Source organism: Hyla sarda, chromosome 9 (genome assembly GCF_029499605.1).
Source record: "Hyla sarda isolate aHylSar1 chromosome 9, aHylSar1.hap1, whole genome shotgun sequence".
NCBI classification, from domain to species: Eukaryota; Metazoa; Chordata; class Amphibia; order Anura; family Hylidae; genus Hyla; species Hyla sarda.
The window spans coordinates 67,096,135-67,119,354 of NC_079197.1; the positions used below are offsets into that span (position 1 = coordinate 67,096,135).

General features: G+C 46.5%; 1 protein-coding gene across 10 annotated transcripts in view; it reads left to right on the forward strand.

Annotated features, from left to right (window-relative positions):
* The window catches only part of LOC130290823 (diacylglycerol kinase eta-like), a 1,161,394-nt gene that overhangs the window by 511,688 nt on the left and 626,486 nt on the right, over positions 1 to 23,220 (forward strand). For all 10 annotated transcript variants that reach the window (XR_008847710.1, XM_056538928.1, XM_056538925.1 and 7 more), the window contains 3 exons: positions 15,250 to 15,358; positions 15,445 to 15,584; positions 15,756 to 15,837. Coding sequence is in view for 9 of the 10 variants with exons in the window: in XM_056538928.1 (XP_056394903.1) it covers positions 15,250 to 15,358; positions 15,445 to 15,584; positions 15,756 to 15,837 (331 nt within the window). In the remaining variant the exon portion in view is untranslated. The remainder of the gene's footprint in view (positions 1 to 15,249; positions 15,359 to 15,444; positions 15,585 to 15,755; positions 15,838 to 23,220) is intronic.

Consider the following 23,220-nt stretch of genomic DNA (forward strand, 5'->3'; position numbering starts at 1 on the left):
TCGATGCTCACCAGAATGGGTCCTCAAAAAAAATAAAAAAATTAAAATTAAATTAAATGAAAATGTAATTTAAAAAATGTCTTTAATCTCCTCAATTGTGACGCCATATGGTCTGAATAACAGTATTAGTTCACTGACCCAGCACACTCCCCATGCTTGTAACAGCAAGGCAAAGTGTTCTACACCCCTATTGAGGCTCTCTGTAGCCCGGAAATAGTCGTTTTTAATAGTGATTCACCGCAAATAAATTCAGACCAAACCAATTTTCTTTCGGGAAATTCAGCGAATTGGCCGAATCGAATTTTACAAAAATTCCCTCACCCCTAGATGTCGGCATCCTTGTTGGAAATTGCGTCTCAGGTAACGTATTTTTCTTCCCTCATCAGTGCATACCGCATACGTAAATCTCAGTTGTGTACTATTTTGTACCTCTTAATCTGTCAAGGGCCTACATACTGTGAAAGGACTAGTGATGTTGCGAACATAAAATTTTCTGTTCGCGAACATCGAACGTGAATTTCCGCAAATGTTCACGAACGGGCGAACCGGGCGAACCGCCATAGACTTCAATAGGCAGGCGAATTTTAAAACCCACAGGGACTCTTTCTAGCCATAATAGTGATGGAAAAGTTGTTTCAAGGGGACTAACACCTGGACTATGGCATGCCGGAGGGGAATCCATGGCAAAACTCCCATGGAAAATTATATAGTTGATGTAGAGTCTGGTTTTAATCCATAAAGGGCATATATCCCCTAACATTCCTAAATTGTTTGGAATAACGTGCTTTAAAACATCAGGTATGATGTTGTATCGATCAGGTAGTGAAAGGGTTACGCCCGCTTTGCAGTGACAGACCAAACTCCCAGTTTAATGCACCGCAAACAGGCCATTTGCACAACCGCAAACTCCCCATTTGCATCAGGTTGGATACCAAGTTAGCCATGTCCCATTCCTTGTCCTCCACCCAGCCACGTACAACACCAAGGGTCCCCGAAAGGTGACAACAAGCCCCCTGGGACGCCTGCTGTGTTTGGTCTTCCACCTCCTCAAAGCCACCTTCCTTCTCTTACTTCTCTTCTTCAGACTCCTCTCTCTGCGTTGCCTCTCTCTGCGTTATTATAAGGTGTGTTAAGTAGTACTATTCCTACCAGTTTAATCCCTGTTACGTCTCCTATCAGGGGACGTGTATATGGCATCGATTTTAGGAACCGGGAGATGGAAAAAGATACTTGTCCGGTCCTCCTACTTCAAATTTGGGGCACTGCGCGTGCTATCTAATGTGCCACCAGATAGGAGTGGTGTGTTAAGTGGTACTATTTCTATCTGATTGCACATTTGATTGCACGCGCAGTGCCCCAAATTTGAAGTAGGCGATCCGACCAAGCATCTTTTTCCATCTCCCAGTTCCTAAAATCGATGCCATATACACGTCCCCTGATATGGGACGTAACAGGGATTAAACTAATAGGAATAGTACTACTTAACACACCACTCCTATCAGTTTAATCCCTGTTATGTGCCTTTTTTTTGTTTGGTTTTTGCAGCCACAGTGCAGTACCAGAGGCCAGAAAAATTAGGTATTGTTGCAGCCGCTACTGTAGCAGCAGCCAGAAAGATTGATGTTTGTTTCCCAGGCAGAAAGTGCCCTAAAACATTGAACCCTAGTTGGTGGCAGATAAGTCACGCAAGTCATCTGGCATTCAGAGATAAAATACAGCAGCGTGTGGACCATTTTTAGCCCGTCAGCTCATCTCATCAGGCCTTTATTAGTCGAATGTATCGCCCACTGTCAGTCCCTTCGGGATCCATCCCTCATTCATCTTAATAAAGGTGAGTAATCTAGACTTTTTTGACCTAGGCGACTTCTCTTCTCAGTGACAATACCTCCTGCTGCACTGAAGGTCCTTTCTGACAGGACACTTGAAGCGGGGCAGGCCAGAAGTTATATTGCAAATTGGGATAGCTCAGACCACAGGTCAAGCCTGCACAACCAGTACATCACTCCTCAGAGTGTCGATATCTGCAGTTAAGGTGAGGTAGTCTGCTACCTGTCGGTTGAGTCGTTCTCTGAGGGTGGACCCCGAAGGGCTGTGGCGATGTGTAGGACTTAAAAAGCTCTGCATATCCTCCATCAACTTTTCATCTGTAAAGCGTCCTGTCCTTGCCGGCGTGGTCGTGGGAGGAGGAGTATTACTTTCACCTCTTCCCCTGTTAGATTCCCGTTGTGCTGTGACATCACCCATATATGCTGTGTAAAGCATACTTTTTAATTTATTTTGGAACTGCTGCATCCTTTCCGACTTGCGGTAATTCGGTAACATTTCAGGCACTTTCTGCTAATACCGGGGGTCTAGTAGCGTCGACACCCAGTACAGGTCGTTCTCCTGCAGCCTTTTTATATGATTGTCCCTCAACAGGCTCAACAGCATGAAAGACCCCATTTGCACAAGGTTGGATGCCGAGCTACTCATGTCCCGTTCCTCGTCCTCAATGATCTCACTGAAGGTATGTTCTTCCCCCCAGCCACGTACAACCCCACGGGAACCAGATAGGTGACAAAGAACACCCTGGGATGCCTGTTGTGGTTGGTCTTCCTCCTCCTCCTCCTCAAAGCCACATTCCTCCTCTATCTCCTCTTTCTCACAATCCTCTTCCAGTGTTGCCGCAGGTCCAGCAAGCGATGCTGATAAGGCCTTTTTCTGGTGGTGATGGTGACCACAACTCTTCCTCTTCACGCTCATCTATGGCCTGAACCAGCACTCTTTGCAGGGCACACTCCAGGTATGATGTCGCTGATGGTGCCTTCGGTGCGACTGACTAGGTTTGTCACCTCCTCAAAAGGACGCATGAGCCTACAGGCATTGTGCATGAGCGTACATACAAGAAAAAAGAAAGATAGCCAGCACAACAGCCTAATACACGGGTGCACACTGCCATGGCATATACAGAGTATACAAAAAAAGAGAATTGCAGCAGCACACATTGGTCAAAAAATTGAGGCTCTTAGCGCACTTTTTGATCAAAACATGTCCCCCATCCACCACGGGGAGGTGGCCTCATTTAGGATGGGACCCTAGCACAAATTCTGAGCCTAACACTCAACTATCCACTCACCTCTGCTGGGCATATAGCCTCTGACTGGGTGACATGCTGGATCCATTTAAAACTCCACCTGCTAATGGCACAGCTAAAGAGAGTGCCATTTCCCCCTGAATTGTACATGCAAGAAAAAAGAAAGATAGCCAGCACAACAGCCTAATACACACACATTCCTGGCCTGCTTCAGGAAGTCCTGTAAGCCTGGCTACTTATGCACAAAGCATTGTACGATCAGATTACACACATGTGCCATGCATGGCACATGTGTCAACTTGTCCAAGCTCAATGCCGCCAATAAATTTCTTCCATTGTCACAAACCACTTTGCCAACCTCCAGTTGGTGCGGAGTCAGCCACTGATCCACCTGTGTATTCAGGGCGGACAGGAGTGCTGATGCGGTGTGACTCTCTGCTTTCAGGCAACTCAACCCAAAGACGGCGTGACACTACCGTATCCAGGATGTGGAATAGTACCTGGGGAGCTTGGGGGTGCCGTTGATGTGGAGCAAGACGCAGCAGCAGAAGAGGACTCATCCGAGGAGGTTATGGAAGAGGATGGAGTAGGAGGTGGCTGCAGGCCTGCCTGCAAGTCGTGGCAGTGTCACCAACTCCTCTGCAGGGCCACGCATCCCATGCTTGGCAGCCGTCAGCAGGTTTACCCAATGCGCAGTGTAGGTGATATACCTGCCCTGACCATGCTTTACAGACCAGGTATCAGTGGTCAGATGGACCCTTGCCCTAACACTGTGTGCCAGACATGCCATTTCTTCCTTTTGCACAATCGAGTACAGGTTGGGGATGGCCTTTTGTACAAAGAAATTTCATACGTGTACCTTCCACTGGGGTGTCCCAATAGCTACAAACTTTTTGAACGCCTCAGACTCCACCAGCTTGTATGGTAAAAGCTGGCATGCTAAGAGTTCAGACAAGCCAACTGTCAGATGCCGGGCAAGGGGGTGACTTTGTGACATTGGCTTCTAACGCTCAAACATGTCCTTGACAGACACCTGACTGTAGGCAGATGAGCAGGAACTGATCAAGGCGAGAGACGGAGTGGCGGATAGTTGAGAGGGGGCAAGAAGGACAGCAGTGGTTGACGTGGCAGAAGATACTGGACCAGGAGGAGGATGGTGGCTTCGAGTTTGGAAAGGGCATCGGTGTTGTCGGAGGCAGACACACAAAAAAATGCCACACTGCTGAGGTCTGCAATGACGGCATTCTGGTGGTGGCAACAGCATGCTTTGATTGGCGTGCTGTCTGGCTGACCCCAGGTCCCGATGCATGCTTTCTGACTGTGCCTCTTGCTCCTTGCGACGACCTCCCCCTGCTTCCAACTCGTCTCCTCCTCCTCTCTGTCTCCCCATCTGAACTTTCCCCCTGTTCTTCTCTTCTAGCAGGCACCCACGTGAAATCCACGGACGCATTGTCATCATCAACCGCTTCACTTGTATCTGACAACTCAGCAAAGGAAGCAGCAGCGGCTACAACATCATCATCATCACACACCGTATGTCCATGTGTGTAATGCTGCCTGACTGAGACATATCCCTGTTATCTACATCCTCTGGCAATAATGGTTGCACATCACTCATTTCTTCCAAATTATGTGTAAATAACTCCTCTGACAGATCAAGTGAAGCGGCTGTGGTGCTAGTGTTAGTGGTGGCGGCAGGCTGGCGAGTGGTAACTTGAGAGGTGCCTGAAGCTAAGCTGGAGGAGGTTGACTTTAGCACCTCCTGGGGTGAAGGTTTGATCTCTTGAAGCCCTCTGGTTGCAGGTTTGATTTCTTTGTATCCCGAGGGTTGAAAGGGGTCACTATGATGTATCTGACTGGGTGCGGCTTCTGGGTTAACAGTGCAGGTAGATTGATTCCTAAGGTTGCAGACCTAACAATTCATTATATTGTCATTATGAATGCTCCTTAGGGCTTCTGGGTAACATGTCTTGTGCAGGTATATTGATTCCTATGGTTGAGACCTAATAAATCAATAAGTGACCACCTTAGTAGCCATAGCACCTCTAGAGGAATGAGCTCCAAACAGGGAAATATCAATCCCTGTCATTTCCATTACTGATCTCACCCACCTAACTAAAGTAGCAGAGGAGACCGGTAAGTGAGGCTGAACATAAGATATTAATAATTGATTGTGACTGAGCGATCGTACGGCCGATGTCTGTGTCTCGTACAACTGAAGACACCGCACCACACAAAGTTTGGGATGCATCGGAAAACAGGGATAGAAGACTGATTGAAGTCCTGTCTTAGTTCTCCGAACAACCGTAAAACTGACCCCTTCAGGCGAAAATTGTCGCCTAGATATATCAAGGGCCGTGACGTCCAATACCCTTTTAATGGAAATTAAGCATAAAAGAGTAGTTAATTTTAGAGACAGAAGTTTCAAAGATAGCAAATCATTGTCTTCCCAAGAGGAAAACATCACCAACACTCGGGAGACATCCCACGTAGATTGATATCTAGGCCGGGGAGGACGTTTAAACTTCACCCCCGAAGCAGACAGCACACTAATGGATGCTTCCCATCTCAAAAGCGTCCACTAAGTAGTTCACTATGACTGGAACAGGTGCTTGAACGGGATCAGTTTCCCATTGATCACACCAGCGAACCCACAGGGCCCATGCAGATCGATATGCCGATCTAGTCCCAGGCCAAGGCGAGGACATCTCTAGCTGATTGTGAAAGATCTCCACCTGCGTCCGGCACCCCGAAACCAACCACGCAAGGAGTGGAAGGTTGCCCTCCAGTATCAACGGGTGTAGACCCTTGGATGGATTCGTGAGGAGCTGAGGCGAATGGGGAATCAACCTGGGGTAAACTACCGACATCCCCAATAGAAAGGGAAACCATGGTTGCGTTGGCCACCAAGGTGTGACCAGAACCACCTTTGCTTTCTGATTCGCTACTTGGAGAAGGACTCTGGTTATCATCGGGAAAGGAGGAAACGCATAATGCGTCCCCTGCGGCCACATCTGGCGGAACGCGTCCACCGCTGATGCTTCCGGGTCCGGTCTCCAACTGTAAAACCGGGGTAACTGACAATTGAGACGAGAGGCAAAGAGGTCCGTGTGTAGTGGACCCCACAGTTCTCGAAGTTGTCGGAAAACAGATCGGTCCAGCGTCCAATCGCTGGAGTCGATAAAGTAGCGGGAATTCCAGTCGGCCACCTCGTTGGATACCCCTGGAATATATTCCGCTATCGGGAAAATGGCTCTGGAGAAGCAGAAATGCCAGAAGTCGGACGCAATGTCCGCCAACATTTTGGATCTCGTGCCATATTGTACTGCCGCCACATTGTCCAATGCGTAATAGTACGCAACAATTGGACTCCCGTGGAAGGAAACTCCTGAGAGCGAATAACGCTGCTAGGAGTTCCAGAGCGTTGATATGGAGAAGCGATTCCTCTTCTGACCATATCCCTCCAGTAGCGTGACGCCTGCAGCGAGCTCCCCAACCTTGTCTGCTCGCATCCGATTCTATGATTATGTCCGGGGAAGAGTTGAAAATGGTCCTGCCGTTCCATTCTACGGCGTGACGTAACCACCATTGCAACTCTGTCACCGATTGGGGGCAAAGGGCCACCTCGCTGCATACCGTAAACCCCTGTCGAAGATGGAGGGTTTTCAGTCGTTGCAGCGCCTGGTAGTGGAGAGGGGCCGGAAATATCGCCTGGATAGAAGCCAACAATAAGCCGACGATCCGTGCGATAATCCTCAAAGATGCGCGACCTTTGCGCAATACCGCTCTGATTTCTTTGCGAATCAGAGCCAGTTTGGATTTGGGCAACCATAGGACAGCCTATTGGGTGTCCACCATAAAACCCAAAAATTCCATCTCTTGTGTTGGGTAAAGAACTGACTTCTTGTGATTGATGAGGAAACCTAGTTCCTCCAACAACGATACCGTCCATTGATTGTGTAATGCAGCTTGCGCTCTGGACCGTGCCATAATTAGCAGATCGTCTAGGTAAATTATGAGTCTCACCCCTCTGCTCCGAAGAGCCGCCACCACGGATTTCATCAGCTTGGTGAAACACCACGGGGCCGATGACAAACCGAATGGAAGGCAAGTAAATTGCCACATGCGGTCTTTCCATAGAAATTGGAATTTCTGGGATGCGGGGTGCATCGGGACCGTGAGGTACGCGTCCTTTAAGTCTATTTTTACGAGCCAATCTCCTGGCCACAGAAGATCTCTCAGCAAATGGATCCCCTCCATCTTGAAGTGATGATACGTCACATGCTGATTTAGATCTTTGAGGTTTATCACAGGACGATAGCCGCCGTCCTTCTTCTTGACTAAGAAGAGGTTGCTGATAAACCCCGGAGACAGGGGATCTACTTCCTGTACAGCTCCTTTTGAGGTGAGGTCTCGTAGTTCCTCGTCTATGAGGGTTACGTTTTGAGCCGAAAACCGAATTGGTTGGGGAATACTGTTTAGTACTGGTAAGGATAGGAATTCTATTATGTATCCCGCTATCGTGTTGAGAACCCAAGCGTCTGCCGTAATCGTGGACCAGACGTGGGTAAAATACATCAGTCTGCCCCCCACTATAGTGTATGAGAGTGTCATAGAGAGGGTACACACCGGTTGTCGGGCATGATCTTGGAAATCCACGTCCACCACGTCCTCTCCAGGGTCGACCCCGTGGGGGAAAGAACGGAGCCGGTTGGGCAACGCGCAATGCGTATGGCTGTTGTACGGGGTATTGCTGGGCAACTGGTCTATTATAGGGCCTGAAAGAGGCATTGCAGCCAGCAGATCGGCCTCTGCTTCTGCTGGCCTTACCAAAAACCTTGGCGGGTTGACCTGCCTTCTGTGAGGATTGAGCCTTATCTAGGCTAGTGAAGAGGCTAACGAATTTATTAATGTCTTTAATGAGATCCTCTCCAAACAGCATTCCTTCAGCCGAAGGACCCGGCTCCTTTTCAGCTAGGTGTGATAGCTGCGGCTCTAATTTCATTAGGATAGATCTTCTCCGCTCAATGGAACAGGATGTGTTCGAACTTCCAAGCATAAAAACGGCCATTTGGGCCCAGCCTCTCAGCTGATCTAAATCGACAGGTTGGGCCGAGGAGGCCGCCTGTTCTGACAGGTTAAGGATTTTGGTCAGTGGCCCTAACATGTCCAAAATCCTATCTTGGATGAGCTTGAATGAACGTTCAATCCCTTTCGTTGCATATTTGCCGGACCTCTTCAGGTACTTGAGGAGTACCGGGTCTATTTCTGGTGTTATTGCCACCTTTTTGGCGACAAATGGCCTAGGGCATTCGGCCCTTAATTTGTTTCGATTGGACCGGTGAAAAGACCTTCTGGTCCAGAATTCCACATATTGCGCGACCTGGGGTAGTGGAGCCCAGTCCCCAGAACGGGGATATGTGATCGCATCAGGGCTGAAAAATGGTTGCCTTAGTGTATCTAGTATAGCCTCCTTAGGCGTTTCTAGAGTGGCATCATCATAGTCTGCCATGAGCCCCGCATCTGCGTCCTCAGATTCTGAATCTGCGGTGTCCGCTCCATCTGATTCAGCGGATGAGTCATCCCCAGAGGTGTCAAATGAATTGGGTTTTGACCATCTGGTGGTCTTATGCCTCATTGTGGTCTCCTTGAGGCCCAAGGGTCGGGTATGTTCTGATGAATGCGGGGCGTGACAGGCCGGGTTGGGTCCTGTCTGGGGCATATTGTTTTCTTCCCCTGCCGGGGAGTCGACATGACCCGATGTATGCTTTCACTTACAAAGGGTTTTGCCACTAGTAGTTTGGTTCCTAGAAGTAGTGGGTATAACAGGAACCGTAGTGGCAGTCAGCGCTGCTTGTATGGACTTATTAATAAGATCTTGTATCTGGGCAGGAGACATGAATTGCGAGGCATCCACCTCTACAGCCTGTCCAGCAACGCTAGAATGTGTGTTATCTTCAGACATAATGTTGGTATTATAAGCTACAAGTAGCTAAGGAGAAAGGTATAAGCGGTATCCGATCAGGGAGTATTAGAAGAATCTAGATATCCGCACAGAGCACAATTTAATATAAGCAACTAAGGGTGAAGGTCGCTACAAGACTAGAATAAGGCTCCCTAGAGACAATGCAGCTGCTAGTGTGTCCTGCAGGGGTTCAGCAGACTTACACAGGGAATCTACACAGACCGCAATCGCAATGCTGGCGCTCCTCTCATCGCTCGCACAACACTGGCGATGGTGAGAGGAACACCAGCTGCAGTGATTACCGCCGTAATCTCGCGAGATCACGGCTGTCAGTAATGTGATAAGTCGCGCGGTCTGCGACGTCAGAGTGACGCCGGCTGCGCGCCACAAGTCCACGCCCCCGAACCTCCAAGTCCGCAAAGCCGATGACAGCGGCGGGAACTAGAGGAGGAAGACGGCGCAAAAGCCCCAAAATTGCGTCAGGTGAGCCAGTCGGGGGATGAAGTAAGAAAAGAGGGAGGAAGGTGAAAATAAGAACCGAGGGATCGTACTGGTTGTGCGATCCTAGGTAGATGGAAAACTAGATAGAAGACAAGCGAAGGAAGGAAGGAAAATAAAGGAAAATAATGAAATTAGTTTTAAGAATATATATAAGAATATAGGAATACAAAGAATATAGGAATACAAAGAATATAGATATAAATCACAGATTATACTATAGGTACCAAAATATAAAATTCACAGATTATACTTATCTTGCTGCCAGAGCAGAAAGAAAGAGGAAGAGGATCTACAAGCAGTCCCTTTAATAGGAGCCAGCATGCTGGGAAGAGAGGAGGAGTTCACAGGGGACTGCTGGGAATTGTAGTTTTTTCTATACGTTATTAGCATTATGATATTTCTGCTATGAGCATTAAAGAAAGAAAGATTAATGCAAGATACGAGCCACCTGTCTGATATATAACTCAAGATCAGTACAGGCTAAGTAATGTAATGAACGTACACAATTATCCCACCAGCAGAATAGTGAGTACAGCTCTGGAGTACAACACAGGATATAACTCAAGATCAGTACAGGATAAGTAATGTAATGTATGTACACAGTGACGTCACCAGCCTCCAGATGTTGCAAAACTACTACTCCCATCATGCCTAAACAGCCTTTGGCTGTCCAGGAATGCTAGGAGTTGTAGTTGTGCAACACTTGGAGGCACCCTGGTTGGGAAACACTTATGTAAACAGTGACTCCACCAGCAAAATTGTGAGTGCAGCTTTGGAACTCACATGTATATACTGTATATTAGTGTCTTCCAACCAAGGTGCCTCTAGCATGCTGGGAGTTGTAGTTTTGCAACAGCTGAAGACACCCTGGTCAGGAAACACTGCTGTATACAGCGACTTTACACCAACAGATTGCAGGAATAACCCACCACTTACACTCTGCTCTCCTGGCTGCTCCGAGAACTTTAGCTCCACCCCAAGTCACATGATTGTGACATCATCACAGGTCCTCAAAGAAATGAGCATTCAGAAGGTACAAAGCAGGAACTGATCGGGTAGTCACTGCCATTATGTTCTGTGTGGAGATCCCTGTTTTTAAGTGACTGCCGACCAGGACCTGCATGATGCAGAGGGAGCGGGAACCCCTTTCTTTCATGGCCGTGTGGGGCCCAGATCATAAGCTCCAAGAGCTCCAATGATAATCTGGCCCTGCCCAGCACTCACCAGTATTGCAGAAAAGGTGAATATTTATTCACATAGTGTAAGGTAACAGGACATGTTTCGGCGGGATGCCTAAGCAGATGAAGGCATCCTGCCAAAACGTGTCTTTTTACCTCACACTATGTGAATAAATATTCACCTTTTCTGCAAAACTGGTAAGTGCAGGAATTGATCTGTGTCAGCATCACTGTGTTCAATCTTCAATCAGCTTTAATATGGCCCCTCACATTGCTGCGTACTCACTGTCTATATTGCATAGCCATAGCAGGGATAGGGCAGCCTATGGACTGACAATCAGAGCAGCCCACTGGGAATCTGCCAGACCTGGTAGATTATCAGTTTGGGTTTGAGCACAATACCAGACCAGGATTGAAAGATTTTGCCTTCAATGTGTTTTGATCCAGTGCAATAGTGCCAGAGGGAAATTATGCAGGATATGTGAATGTACCCTAACTGTGCTTAAATATACCCTAACTGTGCTCTTTATCCCCTTAAGGACATAGAGCATACAAGTACGCCCTGACATCCTGGTAGTTAAGGCCACAGAGCGTACCTGTAAGCCTGTGGGAATTCTGGTCCCGCCGGGCGGGGACCGGACTGGGAGGCCTGCTGAAATCATTCAAACCCCTGGGGGGGCGATTTTCAGCAATTCTGGGTCAATCGGTTCTCTGGTGACCTGGAAAAAAGGATGAATGGGGCTGTCCAAGACAGCCCCATTCACCCTCACCCAGCAACAGTGAGGAGGCACGGGTGCCACCTCACGATTATGTGATTGATCGGTCAGAACAACCAACTAATCCCTACCCTGCTGGGCAGTGATCGGGGTGTAGATTGGGGCCGATGGGGATCTCCTACCTTTCAGTGGCCCGGCGGGGTCCCCTCAGAAGCGGCGGCAGACAGAAGCTGTGGCAGCAGCGGCGGCGGTCCTGTCGGTGCAGGTGGCAGGAAACAGCAGGAGGTGAAGCCTATTCACCTCCTGCTGTTGCTTAGCATCAACTCTCAGCATACACAGGCAAAGGGCATGCTTGGAGTTGTAGTTTTGTAACAGCTGGAGTTCCAGCTACAACTCCCAGCATGCCCTTTGGTAGTCTATGCATGCTGGGGGTTGTAGTTATGCAACCGCTGGAGGCACATTTTTTCTATGAAAGTGCATCCAGCTGTTGCATAACTACAACTCCCAGCATGTACAGACAGCCGAAGGGCATGCTGGGAGTTGTAGCAGTGTGCCTCCAGCTGTTGCACAACTACAACTCTCAGCATGTCCTTCGACTGCATGCTGAGTGTTGCAGTTTTGCGACAGCTGGAAACACATTGGTTATGAAACAGAGTTTGTGTACTAACTCAGTGTTTTGCAACCAGTGTGCCTCCAGCTGTTGCAAAAATACAACTCCCAGCATGCACTGAGAGACAGTACATGCTGGGAGTTCTAGTTTTGCAACAGTTGGAGGCACACTGGTTGCGAAACACTGTTTTATATAACAAAGTCCCAGTGTTTCGCAACCAATGTGCCTCCAGCTTTTGCATAACTACAACTCCCAGCATGTATGGTCTGTCAGTACATGCTGGGAGTTGTATTTTTGAAACAGCTGGAGTCCCCCCCCCCCCCCCATGTGAATGTACAGGGTACATTCACACGGGCGGGGTTTACAGTGAATTTTCTGCTACAAGTTTGAGATGCAAATTTTCCCCCACAGCCGTGGTAAACCCTCACTCGTGTGAATGTACCCTAAAAACACTACACTACACTACACACCTACACAAAATAAAAAGTAAAACACTACATGTACATACAACCCTACACAGTCCCCCCCCCCCCCAATAAAAATAAAAAAACGTCTTGTACGGCTCTGTTTCCAAAACAAAGCCTCCAGCTGTAGAAAAACAACTCCCAGTATTGTCGGACAGCCACTGACTGTCAAGGCATGCTGGGAGTTTTGCAACAGCTGGAGACACCCTGTTTGGGAAACACTGACGTAGGATATTTTGGTGGCGGATGCAAATCCCCAATTTAGACCTCAAATGCACATGGCACTCTCTCGCATAGGAGGCCTGTCGTATTTCACACATATGGGATATCGCCGTACTCAGGAGAAATTGCGTTACAAATTGTGGGGGTCTTTTTCTCCTTTTACCCCTTATGAAAAGGTAAAGTTGGGGTCTACATGAGCATGTTAGAGTAAAAAAAATATTTTTTTACACTAACATGCTGTTGTTGCCCAATACTTTTAATTTTCACAAGTGGTAAAAGGAAAAAAAGACCCCAAAAATTAGTACGGAACTACCCCATATGTGGGTGTAAAGTGATCTGCGAGCACACAACATGGCTCAGAAGTGAGAGTGCACCATGTACATTTGAGGTCTAAATTGGTGATTTGCACAGGGGTGGCTGATATTACAGTGCAAACAATAAATACCCACGTGTGACCCCATTTAGGAAACTACACCCCTCACGGAATGTGACAAGGGGTATAGTGAGCCTTAACTACGAGTTTGACAAATTTTCGTTAAAGTTGGATGTGAAAATGAAGAAAAAAAAATTTTTCCCAAAAATGCTGGTGTTACCCTTCATTTTTCATTTTCATAAGGGAGAATAGGAAAAAAGCCCACAAAATTTGTAGCCCCATTTTTTCTGAAAAAGAACATACCCCATATGTGGATGTAAAATGCTCTGCATGCGAACTACAGTGCTCAGAAGAGAAGGAGCGCCATTAAGGCTTTTGGAGAGAGAATGTGTCTGAAATTGAAGGCCATGTGTGTTTACAAAGCCTCCATAGTGCTAGAACAGTGGACCCCTCCCACATGTGACCCCATTTTGGAAACTACACTGCTCATGTAATGTAATAGGGGGTGCAGTGAGCATTTACACCACACAGGTGTCTGACAGATTTTTGGAACAGTGGTCCGTGAAAATGAAAAATGTAATTTTTCATTTGTACAGCCCACTGTTCCAAAGATCTGTAAAACGCCAGTGGGGTGTAAATGCTCACTGCACCCCTTATTAAATTCTGTGAAGGGTGTAGTTTCCAAAATGGGGTCACATGGGGGGGGGCGTCCACTGTTCTGGCACCATGGGGGGCTTTGTAAACACACATGGCCCACAACTTCTATTCCAACCAAATTCTCTCTCCAAAAGCTCAATGGTGCTCCTTCTCTTCTGAGCATTGTAGTTCTCCTGCAGAGAACTTTACATCCTCAGATGGGGTATTTCCATGGTGTTTAAAATTTTGGGAGGCTTTTTCTCCTATTACCCCTTATGAAAATGAAAAATTTGGGGTAACACCAGCATTTTTGTGAAAAAAAGTTAATTTTAAATTTTCATGTCCAACTTTAACAGAAGAGAAATTTGGTTACATATTTTGGAGGGCTTTTTCTCCATTGTAGTGTAAAAAATGAAGATTTTGAATTTTTTTCCTTCACATTTCTGCTATTCCTATGAAACACCTAAAGGGTTAGCACAATTTCTGAATGTCATTTTGAAGACTTTGAGGGGTGAAGTTTTTATAATGGGGTCATTTATGGGGTATTTCTAATATGAAGGCCCTTCAAATCCACTTCAAAACTGAACTGGTCCCTGAAAAATTGAGATTTTGACAATTTTGTGAAAAATGGGAAAATTGCTGCTGAATTTTGAAACTCTCTGATGTCTTCAAAAAGTAAAAACATGTCAACTTTATGATGAAAATATAAAGTAGACATGTTGTATATGGGAATCAATGTATAATTTATCTGGTATGTCTATTTTCCTTATAAGCAGAGAGTTTCAAAGTTAGAAAAATGCAACATTTTCGAATTTTTCATCAGATTTTGGGATTTTTCACCAAGAAATCATATAAGTATCGACAAAAATTTACCACTGAAATAAAGTAGAATATGTCACAAAAAACAGTTTCGGAATCAGAATAAAAAGTAAAAGCATTCCCAAGTTATTAATGCTTAAATTGACAGTGGTCAGATTTGCAAAAAAAAAAAAAAAACTCTCTGGTCCTTAAGGTGAAAATGGGCTTGGTCCTTAAGGGGTTAAAGAGGTCTTTTATCCAACCCACAAAAATTAGATTATACTATCATTAAATAAGTTATGTTTTTACAGTTTCTTGATGTGCTCTCCTGTATCTGAGATATGTGGGTTTACAGTTTGTCTGACAATTCATGAAATCGGTAGATGGATGTGAACTTAATTTTAATACTGAATGTGTATATCAGGTGATGGTGTCTTACATTGAGGAATGTATATGCTTTATACATACCCCCTGACTATATAATAACTTGATATTTTCTCCCATTATTAAAACTAAGTTGATTCCCTAAATTGTCAGACAAACTATAAACCCAAATATCTCAGGAATAGTAACATCTAATGCATAAGGTTCTGTAGTATGTAAAGGGCAATGGAATATTCAGGTGCTAAATAAAGAAATAAATAAATATGATTGTCAATATTATCATTATTATGTTACGTAAAGTAAATTTCAAATTGACTTGTTTTCCCTAGGCTTCGGCTGTTTCAGAAGTTCTCAACATTTCGTATTCTTGTTTGTGGTGGAGATGGCAGTGTAGGGTGGGTTCTCTCTGAAATTGACAAGCTGGGACTTCACAAACAGGTACAAAATAAGTCATTATGTGCATAAGCTTTCATGTATGACTTTTTTTCTTGCAATGCCTGTTTAAACGTATTATTTGTCTATAGTGCCAACTTGGTGTGTTGCCACTTGGCACAGGGAATGACTTGGCCAGAGTGCTAGGTTGGGGAAGTCTTTGTGATGATGATGCTCAGCTGTTCCAAATACTTGAAAAACTTGAACGAGCCACTACAAAAATGCTTGACAGGTAATTATTAAAATCACGAGAATATCTAATACATAAATTATATAGCTTGTACTTTAAGTTGATCCTAAAACTATCACAAAGTATGTTTTATGTATGAAATTTAACAATACCTATAGATTTGTACTTTACAAATATTTGTAAAGTGTTGTAATTGTATCTATTTTGTATCAGGTGGAGTATTTTAACATATGAATCATCAAAACACTCACCGCCATTAATCAGAGAAGATGAAAATGGAGAACCAAGGACTCAGGTGGTACAGCTTTCCTAGACATTTTCATACTTACAATCTTAGCTATATTTGCTTTATTTGATGAGAAAGTTTTATTTATATATTGTAATGAGTATTGTTGAATCCACATTTTTTTATAGTTTGTACAGCCATCACATACAGTATCTCACACAAGAGAGTACACCATTCACAATGTTGTTAATATTTTATTGTATCTTTTCATGTGGCAACACTGAAAATCAACATTCTGCTACAATGTAAAGTAGTGAGTGTGCAGCCTGTATACCAGTGTAAAATGTTGCTGTACCCTCAAAATAACAACACAAAGCCATTAATGTTTAAACCTTGGCAATAAAAGTGAGTACACCCCTATGTGGAGATGTCCAAAGTGGGCCCAAAATGTCAATATTTTGTGTGACCACTAGAGATGAGCGAATTTTTGAAAAATTTGATTCAGCCAATTCACCAAATTTCCCTAATAAATTTGTTTCGTTCCGAATTTATTTGCGGCGAATCGCTATTAAAAATGGCTATTTCTGGCCTACAGAGAGCCTCAATAGGGGTGTAGAACTCTTTGCCTTGTCGTAACACGCATAGGGAGTGTGCTGTGTTAGTGCTGTGACATGCAGATTACAGGCATCCCTATTATAATCACTGCTGAAGAGCATCTGGATGTGGCAGCAGGGAGACCACATAGCCTCAAAATTGAAGAGAATAAATAGATTTTTATGTAATTTTTATTTTATTTAATTAGAATTCATTTACATTTTTTGAGTACCCATTCTGGTGAGCATTGAGCTGGCAGTCCTCCGCAAGGCGAGCTACCACCTGTTCCAGCCTGTGCCTCTCAGCACCCCGGCTCCCCCCCCGACTGTCTTACTCTATGTGGAGCTGCAAATGTTTCATTTAATCAGTTATGTTTCAATGTTATCACTAAAACCTGTCTCATTGAATTCTTGTGGTAATTCAACAGCAAATTTATGATATCAACAACCATAGGGGCTCAGTCTTGAAAAGATTACATCGATTTTTTATTTTATTTAACATTTTGAAATTAAAATTTAAGATTTTGACATTTAAATTTAATATTACACTCCCAAGTTTAATTTCCCGGGCCCCAGCATTTACTTTGAATAAATAGTGTGATTGCAAAAGACCAAATCTAACAAGGAGTCACATGTCGCATGGCGACACAATGACAGAGCCTGGAGGTGGCATCAGTATGAGGACCATATAGTGGCTGAATGACAACGCCTGGAGTTGGCAGCAGCATGAAGACCATATAGTGACTGAATGACACAGTGTGGAGGTGGTGGCAGCATGAGAAGAACATATAGGGTCTAAATGACACAGCCTGGAGTTGGCGACAGCATGAGGAGACCAAATAGTGGCTGAATGACACAGCCTGGAGTTGGCAGCAGCCTGAGGAGACCATATAGTGGCTGAATGACACACATGACACAGCATGGAGGTGTTGGCAGCATGAGGAGAACATATAGTGGCTGAATGACACAGCTTTGAGTTGGCGGCAGCATGAGGAGACCATATAGTGGCTAAATGACACAGCATGGAGGTGGCGGCAGCAAGTGGAGAACATATAGTGGCTGAATGACACAGCCTGTGTCACGATTCGGCTGGCTGGAGGTGGATCCTCTGTGCCAGAGAGGGATTGGCGTGGACCGTTTCGGTGGACCGGTTCTAAGTTGCTACTGGTATTCACCAGAGCCCGCCGCAAAGCGGGATGGTCTTGCAGCGGCGGTAGCAACCAGGTCGTATCCACCGGCAACGGCTCAACCTCTCTGACTGCTGAGATAAGCGCGGTACAAGGGAGTAGACAAGAGCAAGGTCGGACATAGCAGAAGGTCAGGGCAGGCAGCAAGGATCGTAATCAGGGGCAACGGCAGGAGGTCTGGAACACAGGCTAGGAACACACAAGGAAACGCTTTCACTGGCACAATGGCAACAAGATCCGGCAGGGTAGTGCAGGGGAAGTGAGGTAATATAGCCAGGGAGCAGGTGGAAGCTAATTAGGCTGATTGGGCCAGGCACCAATCATTGGTGCACTGGCCCTCTAAATCTGACAGCCGGGGGCCGGGACAGGTGAGTAACTTGGGATGCGATTCGCGAGCGGGCGCGTCCCGCTATGCGAAACGCATCCCGGCCGGCAATGTCAGTGCAGCGCTCCCGGTCAGCGGGTCTGACCGGGGCGCTGCAGAGAGAGAGACTCCGCGAGCGCTCCGGGGAGGAGCAGGGACTCGGAGCGCTCGGCGTAACAGTACCCCCCCCCCCCTTAGGTCTCCCCCTTTTTTTGTCCGGTAACTGCTTCACGTGGGACGAGGACACTGGGAGCTATTGTAGGGTTTCCTCATCAAAGGTAGGCAGTTCAGGAGGAGTGGGAATGGGGAGGGAGGGCAGAGGGTGAAGCTTGGCACAGGCAGAGTGTTATCAGGACGGGGGCTATGAGGAGGCAAAGCATAGTCCTGATAGGCCTTGAGGAGACCAGGTGTAGGAGGAGGCACTGAGGCTTGCCTGACGGGACTGGGAGGAGACGTGAGGCATCTCTTGCGGCAAGCAGGACCCCAATTCTTGATCTCCCCGGTGGTCCAGTCAAGGGCGGGAGAATGATGTTGGAGCCATGGCAGACCGAGGAGGACTTCAGAGGTACAGTTGGGAAGGACGAACAATTCAATCTTTTCATGATGGGGTCCAATGCACATTAAGAGAGGTTCTGTGCGGTAACGCACAGTACAGTCCAACTTCACTCCGTTGACGGAAGAAATGTAGAGCGGCTTGACGAGACGGGTCACCGGGATGCAGAACTTATTCACCAAAGAGTCCAGAATAAAATTTCCAGAAGCACCAGAGTCCAAGCAGGCCACGGCTGAGAGGGAGGAGTTGGCAGAAGGAGAAATCCGCACGGGCACAGTGAGACGTGGAGAAGCAGATTTCGTACCAAGAGACGCCACACCCACGTGAGCTGGGTGCGTGCGTGCGTTTCCCAGACGTGGAGGGCGAATAGGGCAATCCACCAAGAAGTGTTCGGTACTGGCGCAGTACAGACATAAATTGTTATCCCTACGGCGAGTCCTCTCTTCGTGGGTCAGGCGAGACCGATCCACTTGCATAGCCTCCTCGGCGGGAGGCACAGTGGTAGATTGCAGAGGATACTGTGAGAGAGGTGCCCAGAGATCAAGGTCTTTTTCCTGGCGGAGCTCCTGGTGTCACTCAGAAAAACGCATGTCAATGCGGGTGGCCAAATGGATAAGTTCTTGCAGGTCGCGCAGAGAGCCTCGTTATTCCAAGATAATTCGGAAGCGAGAGTACGAAATCGGATGGCGTACTCGCCTACTGAAGAATTACCCTGGACCAGGTTCAGCAGGGCAGTCTCGGCAGAAGAAGCTCGGGCTGGTTCCTCGAAGACACTACGGACTTCAGCGAAGAAGGACTGGACTGTGGCTGTGGCAGGATCATTGCGGTCCCAGAGCGGTGTGGCCCAAGACAACGCCTTTCCAGAAAGAAGGCTCACTACGAACGCCACCTTAGACCGTTCTGTAGGAAATTGGTCCGACAACATCTCCATATGTAGGGAACATTGAGATAAGAATCCACGGCAGAGTCTAGAGTCCCCATCAAATTTATCCGGCAGGGACAAGCGGAGGCTAGAAGCGGCCACTCGCTGCGGAGGAGGTGCAGGAGCTGGCGGAGGAGATGGTTGCTGCTGTAGCAGTGGCAGAAGTTGCTGTAACGTGGCGGTCAACTGCGACAGCTGCTGTCCTTGTTGGGCAATTTGCTGCGTTTGTTGAGCGACCACCGTGGGTAGGTCAGCGAGACTTGGCAGCGGCACCTCAGCGGGATCCATGGCCGGATCTACTGTCACGATTCGGCTGGCTGGAGGTGGATCCTCTGTGTCAGAGAGGGATTGGCGTGGACCGTGTCGGTGGACCGGTTCTAAGTTGCTACTGGTATTCACCAGAGCCCGCCGCAAAGCGGGATGGTCTTGCAGCGGCGGTAGCAATCAGGTCGTATCCACCGGCAACGGCTCAACCTCTCTGACTGCTGAGACAAGCGTGGTACAAGGGAGTAGACAAGAGCAAGGTCGGACATAGCAGAAGGTCAGGGCAGGCAGCAAGGATCATAGTCAGGGGCAGAAGGTCAGGGCAGGCAGCAAGGATCATAGCAGGAGGTCTGGAACACAGGCTAGGAACACACAAGGAAACACTTTCACTGGCATTGTCAGTGCAGCGCTCCCGGTCAGCGGGTCTGACCGGGGCGCTGCAGAGAGAGAGAGACGCCGCGAGCGCTCCGGGGAGGAGCAGGGACCCGGAGCGTTCGGCGTAACAGCCTGGAGTTGGCAGCAGCACGAGGAGACCATATAGTGGCTGAATGACACAGCCTGGAGTTTGCGGCAGCATGAGGAGAACATATAGTGGCAGTATGAGACAGCTTGGAGCTGGCATCAGCATGAGGAGAACATATGGTAGCAGAATGAGATAGCCTGGAGGTGGCAGCCGCAAAGTGACCCGGTGACAGATACGTCTGGTGGGTGGCAATACCAGTACCCGGTGACGAAGGTGGGTGAAAAAAGGAGAACTTGGCATTAGATGTGTGGCATCAGACGGGTGGTAGGATCAGAATAGTAGCTGAAGCAGGTAGGCAGAAGAAAACGGTCTCTTTTGTAAAAGTAACTATTTTAGATAATAATAATGGCTGAGACCGTGCTTCAAATATCAAATATGTATACATTTATTAATATACAGATATCAATATTCAGTGCACAGAATCCCCCTAAAATTTCATTTTAGGATTAAAAACAAACAAACATTTTATTATGTCTCATGGTTCATTTATGTAATTATTCCCCCCACAAGGGCTCTGTGAGGGGAATTCTGTGCACTGAATGTTGATATCTGTATATTAATAAATTGATACATATTTGATATTTGAAGCACGATCTCAGCCATTATTATTATCTAAAATAGTTACTCTCCTTGAGGTGTAGGCTTTATTTTCTTTTTGTCCCAAACATTGTATCTACACACCTTGGGTATAGGTGTATTTGTCTACTTCAACTCGGTCAGTATATGATTGTGAGTGGCACCATCCATTTTTTCTTCTTTTCTAAAAGTGTTAGTGCACAAGTAAGTATTGAGGATATGCATTACATAAAACTTAACTTTTATTAATATGCTTAGGATAAAATATATGGCTTAATTTTTTTTTTCAAACTAAAGGAAAGGTGTGCACAAAACACCATGTGCCACCTATACCACCAAGTATTGATGTGATGCAAAGACCTCTAAAAGGTGAAAGGGAACAACGTATGGTCCATTGTAACCAGTGGGGGTAAACACTTCCCCTGTAAGGCCCTACTCTCGCATTAATAATTCCCTTCTTGGCAAGTGTTACTCGCCCTAAAATGGGCGGCCCCACACAGGAACCTCTCCCTTTTTCCACCTACAAACACATTTCCCAGGGTTTTTAGGTGGATGCTCTTTTTAAGATGAGTAACACTTTCCTCAAAAAGAAGGAAAGGAACAACGTATTGTCCATTGAAGCAGGTGGGGGTAAATACTTCCCCTGGAAGGCCCTACTTCTTGCCCTATTAATTCCCTTATTGGCAAGTGTTACTCACCCTAAAAAGGGCGGCCCCACACAGGAAACTCTCTATTTCCACCTAAAAGCCCTGGGAAATAGGGGAAATAGGGAGAAAGAAATTGTAGGGGGAAATAGGGAGAGGTTCCTGTGTGGGGGCCGCCCTTTTTTGGGCAAGTAACACTTGCAAAGAAGGGAATTAATAATGCGAGAGTAGGGCCTTACAGGGTATAGAAACTGCTTTGTTTTTGGGGTGCCTTACTAATTGATTGAGGACAACTGGATCTTTATAGGGGTTTATTAAAAGCTATACATATACATATAAATACAAAGAGGGAACCTAACTAATTAAGGGATAGGGGTGTAAGGAAGAGGGGAAGGTGATAGGAAGGGGGCAGGAAGTGTTCTCTCTCTCTCATAATCCTATAAGTAACCTATATAGCAGTCATCCACACACTTAACCCATACATTGCCCATCCCAAGACATCTCCATGGCCAATTAGAACAGTTCCTTGACAAATCTGCAAACAAGTTTGTTGTCATCCTGTAGGTGGTGTATTTGCATTGCAATCAGTTCTTGTTCTTTGATGTCTCCTTGAGTGGGGGATCCTCTTTGTTGTCCATGTGTACCACACCGCAGGGGTTGGTTTTACTGCTTTACGATAGGAGGTAACAGGAACTGCTAGCTCACCTCCATTCTTATCACTCAGGTACAAGGCTTATTGTATGGCTTTAAACAGGATGAAAGCAAATGATTGTCTCATCAGCTGTTTGCATCAACCACCATTCCGGGAGCCAGTCCTGCCGACACCCTACACCCATTCCATCCATGAAATTCCACTGCATTCCATTGTCCTCATCATTGTATGTGAGTCCATAATAAAAACACATCAAATTTATACTAGTGTGGCCAATGTTGGCTTCCAACACAGGGGAAGTTTTTACCCCCCACCAGTTACAATGGACCATACGTTTTTCCCTTCCACCTTTTAGAGGTCTTTGCATCACATCAATATTTGGTGGTGTAGGTGGCATATGGTGTTTTTGCACACCTTTCCTTTTGTTCGACTTTAAAAAATGTTTGCGTACGTATATTTTATCTTAAGAAAAGTTGTTTCACCTAATGCATATCCTCAATACTTACTTGTCTTCTGATGGCGAGGAATGTCTGTAACTGCACAGCAGCACCTTAAATATGTTTTGCTCTATGCATATTTGTGAAGTTTTGGTGTGGCACCATGGTCAATCTACTCTGATGCATCTGGCATTGGTGGGTGGAAATCCTGGCTGATCCATGCCTGATACATCTTAAAAAAAGGTCAGTCTCTCCACATTTTTCGAGTTCTCCTTGGGGTTACACACCCGCTCTGATGGCACACTACTGGCCGGGCAGGGCAGCTTTTCCAGGGCAAACTCTGCTAGTTCCGGCCACAAATCAAGTTTGGCTGCCCAGAAGTCCAGCGGATCTTCAAGGTGTGTTGGCATGATCATGTCGAGGTATGTCATCACCTGCTAGTTCAGGTTTTGCTCCAAGTCTACCTGCTGCTGATGAGTTGCTTCACTATGTGGGTGAAGAAAGCTACTCAACAGCGACTGTAGACTCAGGCTGCTGCTGAATGAGCTAGTACTGCTCCTGCCAACCCACCCCTCCCCAGCAGCCATGGCAGTGGAAGCAGAGGGGCCCCTGAGTCAGACCTGCGAGAGGATGGACGATGGCGCAGATAGGCATCCGCCATTTGACTACTTAGAATGTCTCTGTAGTAGGTCAGTTTGTCCTCCCTCTAAGTGGGTGCAAAAAAGGCCCCCATTTTG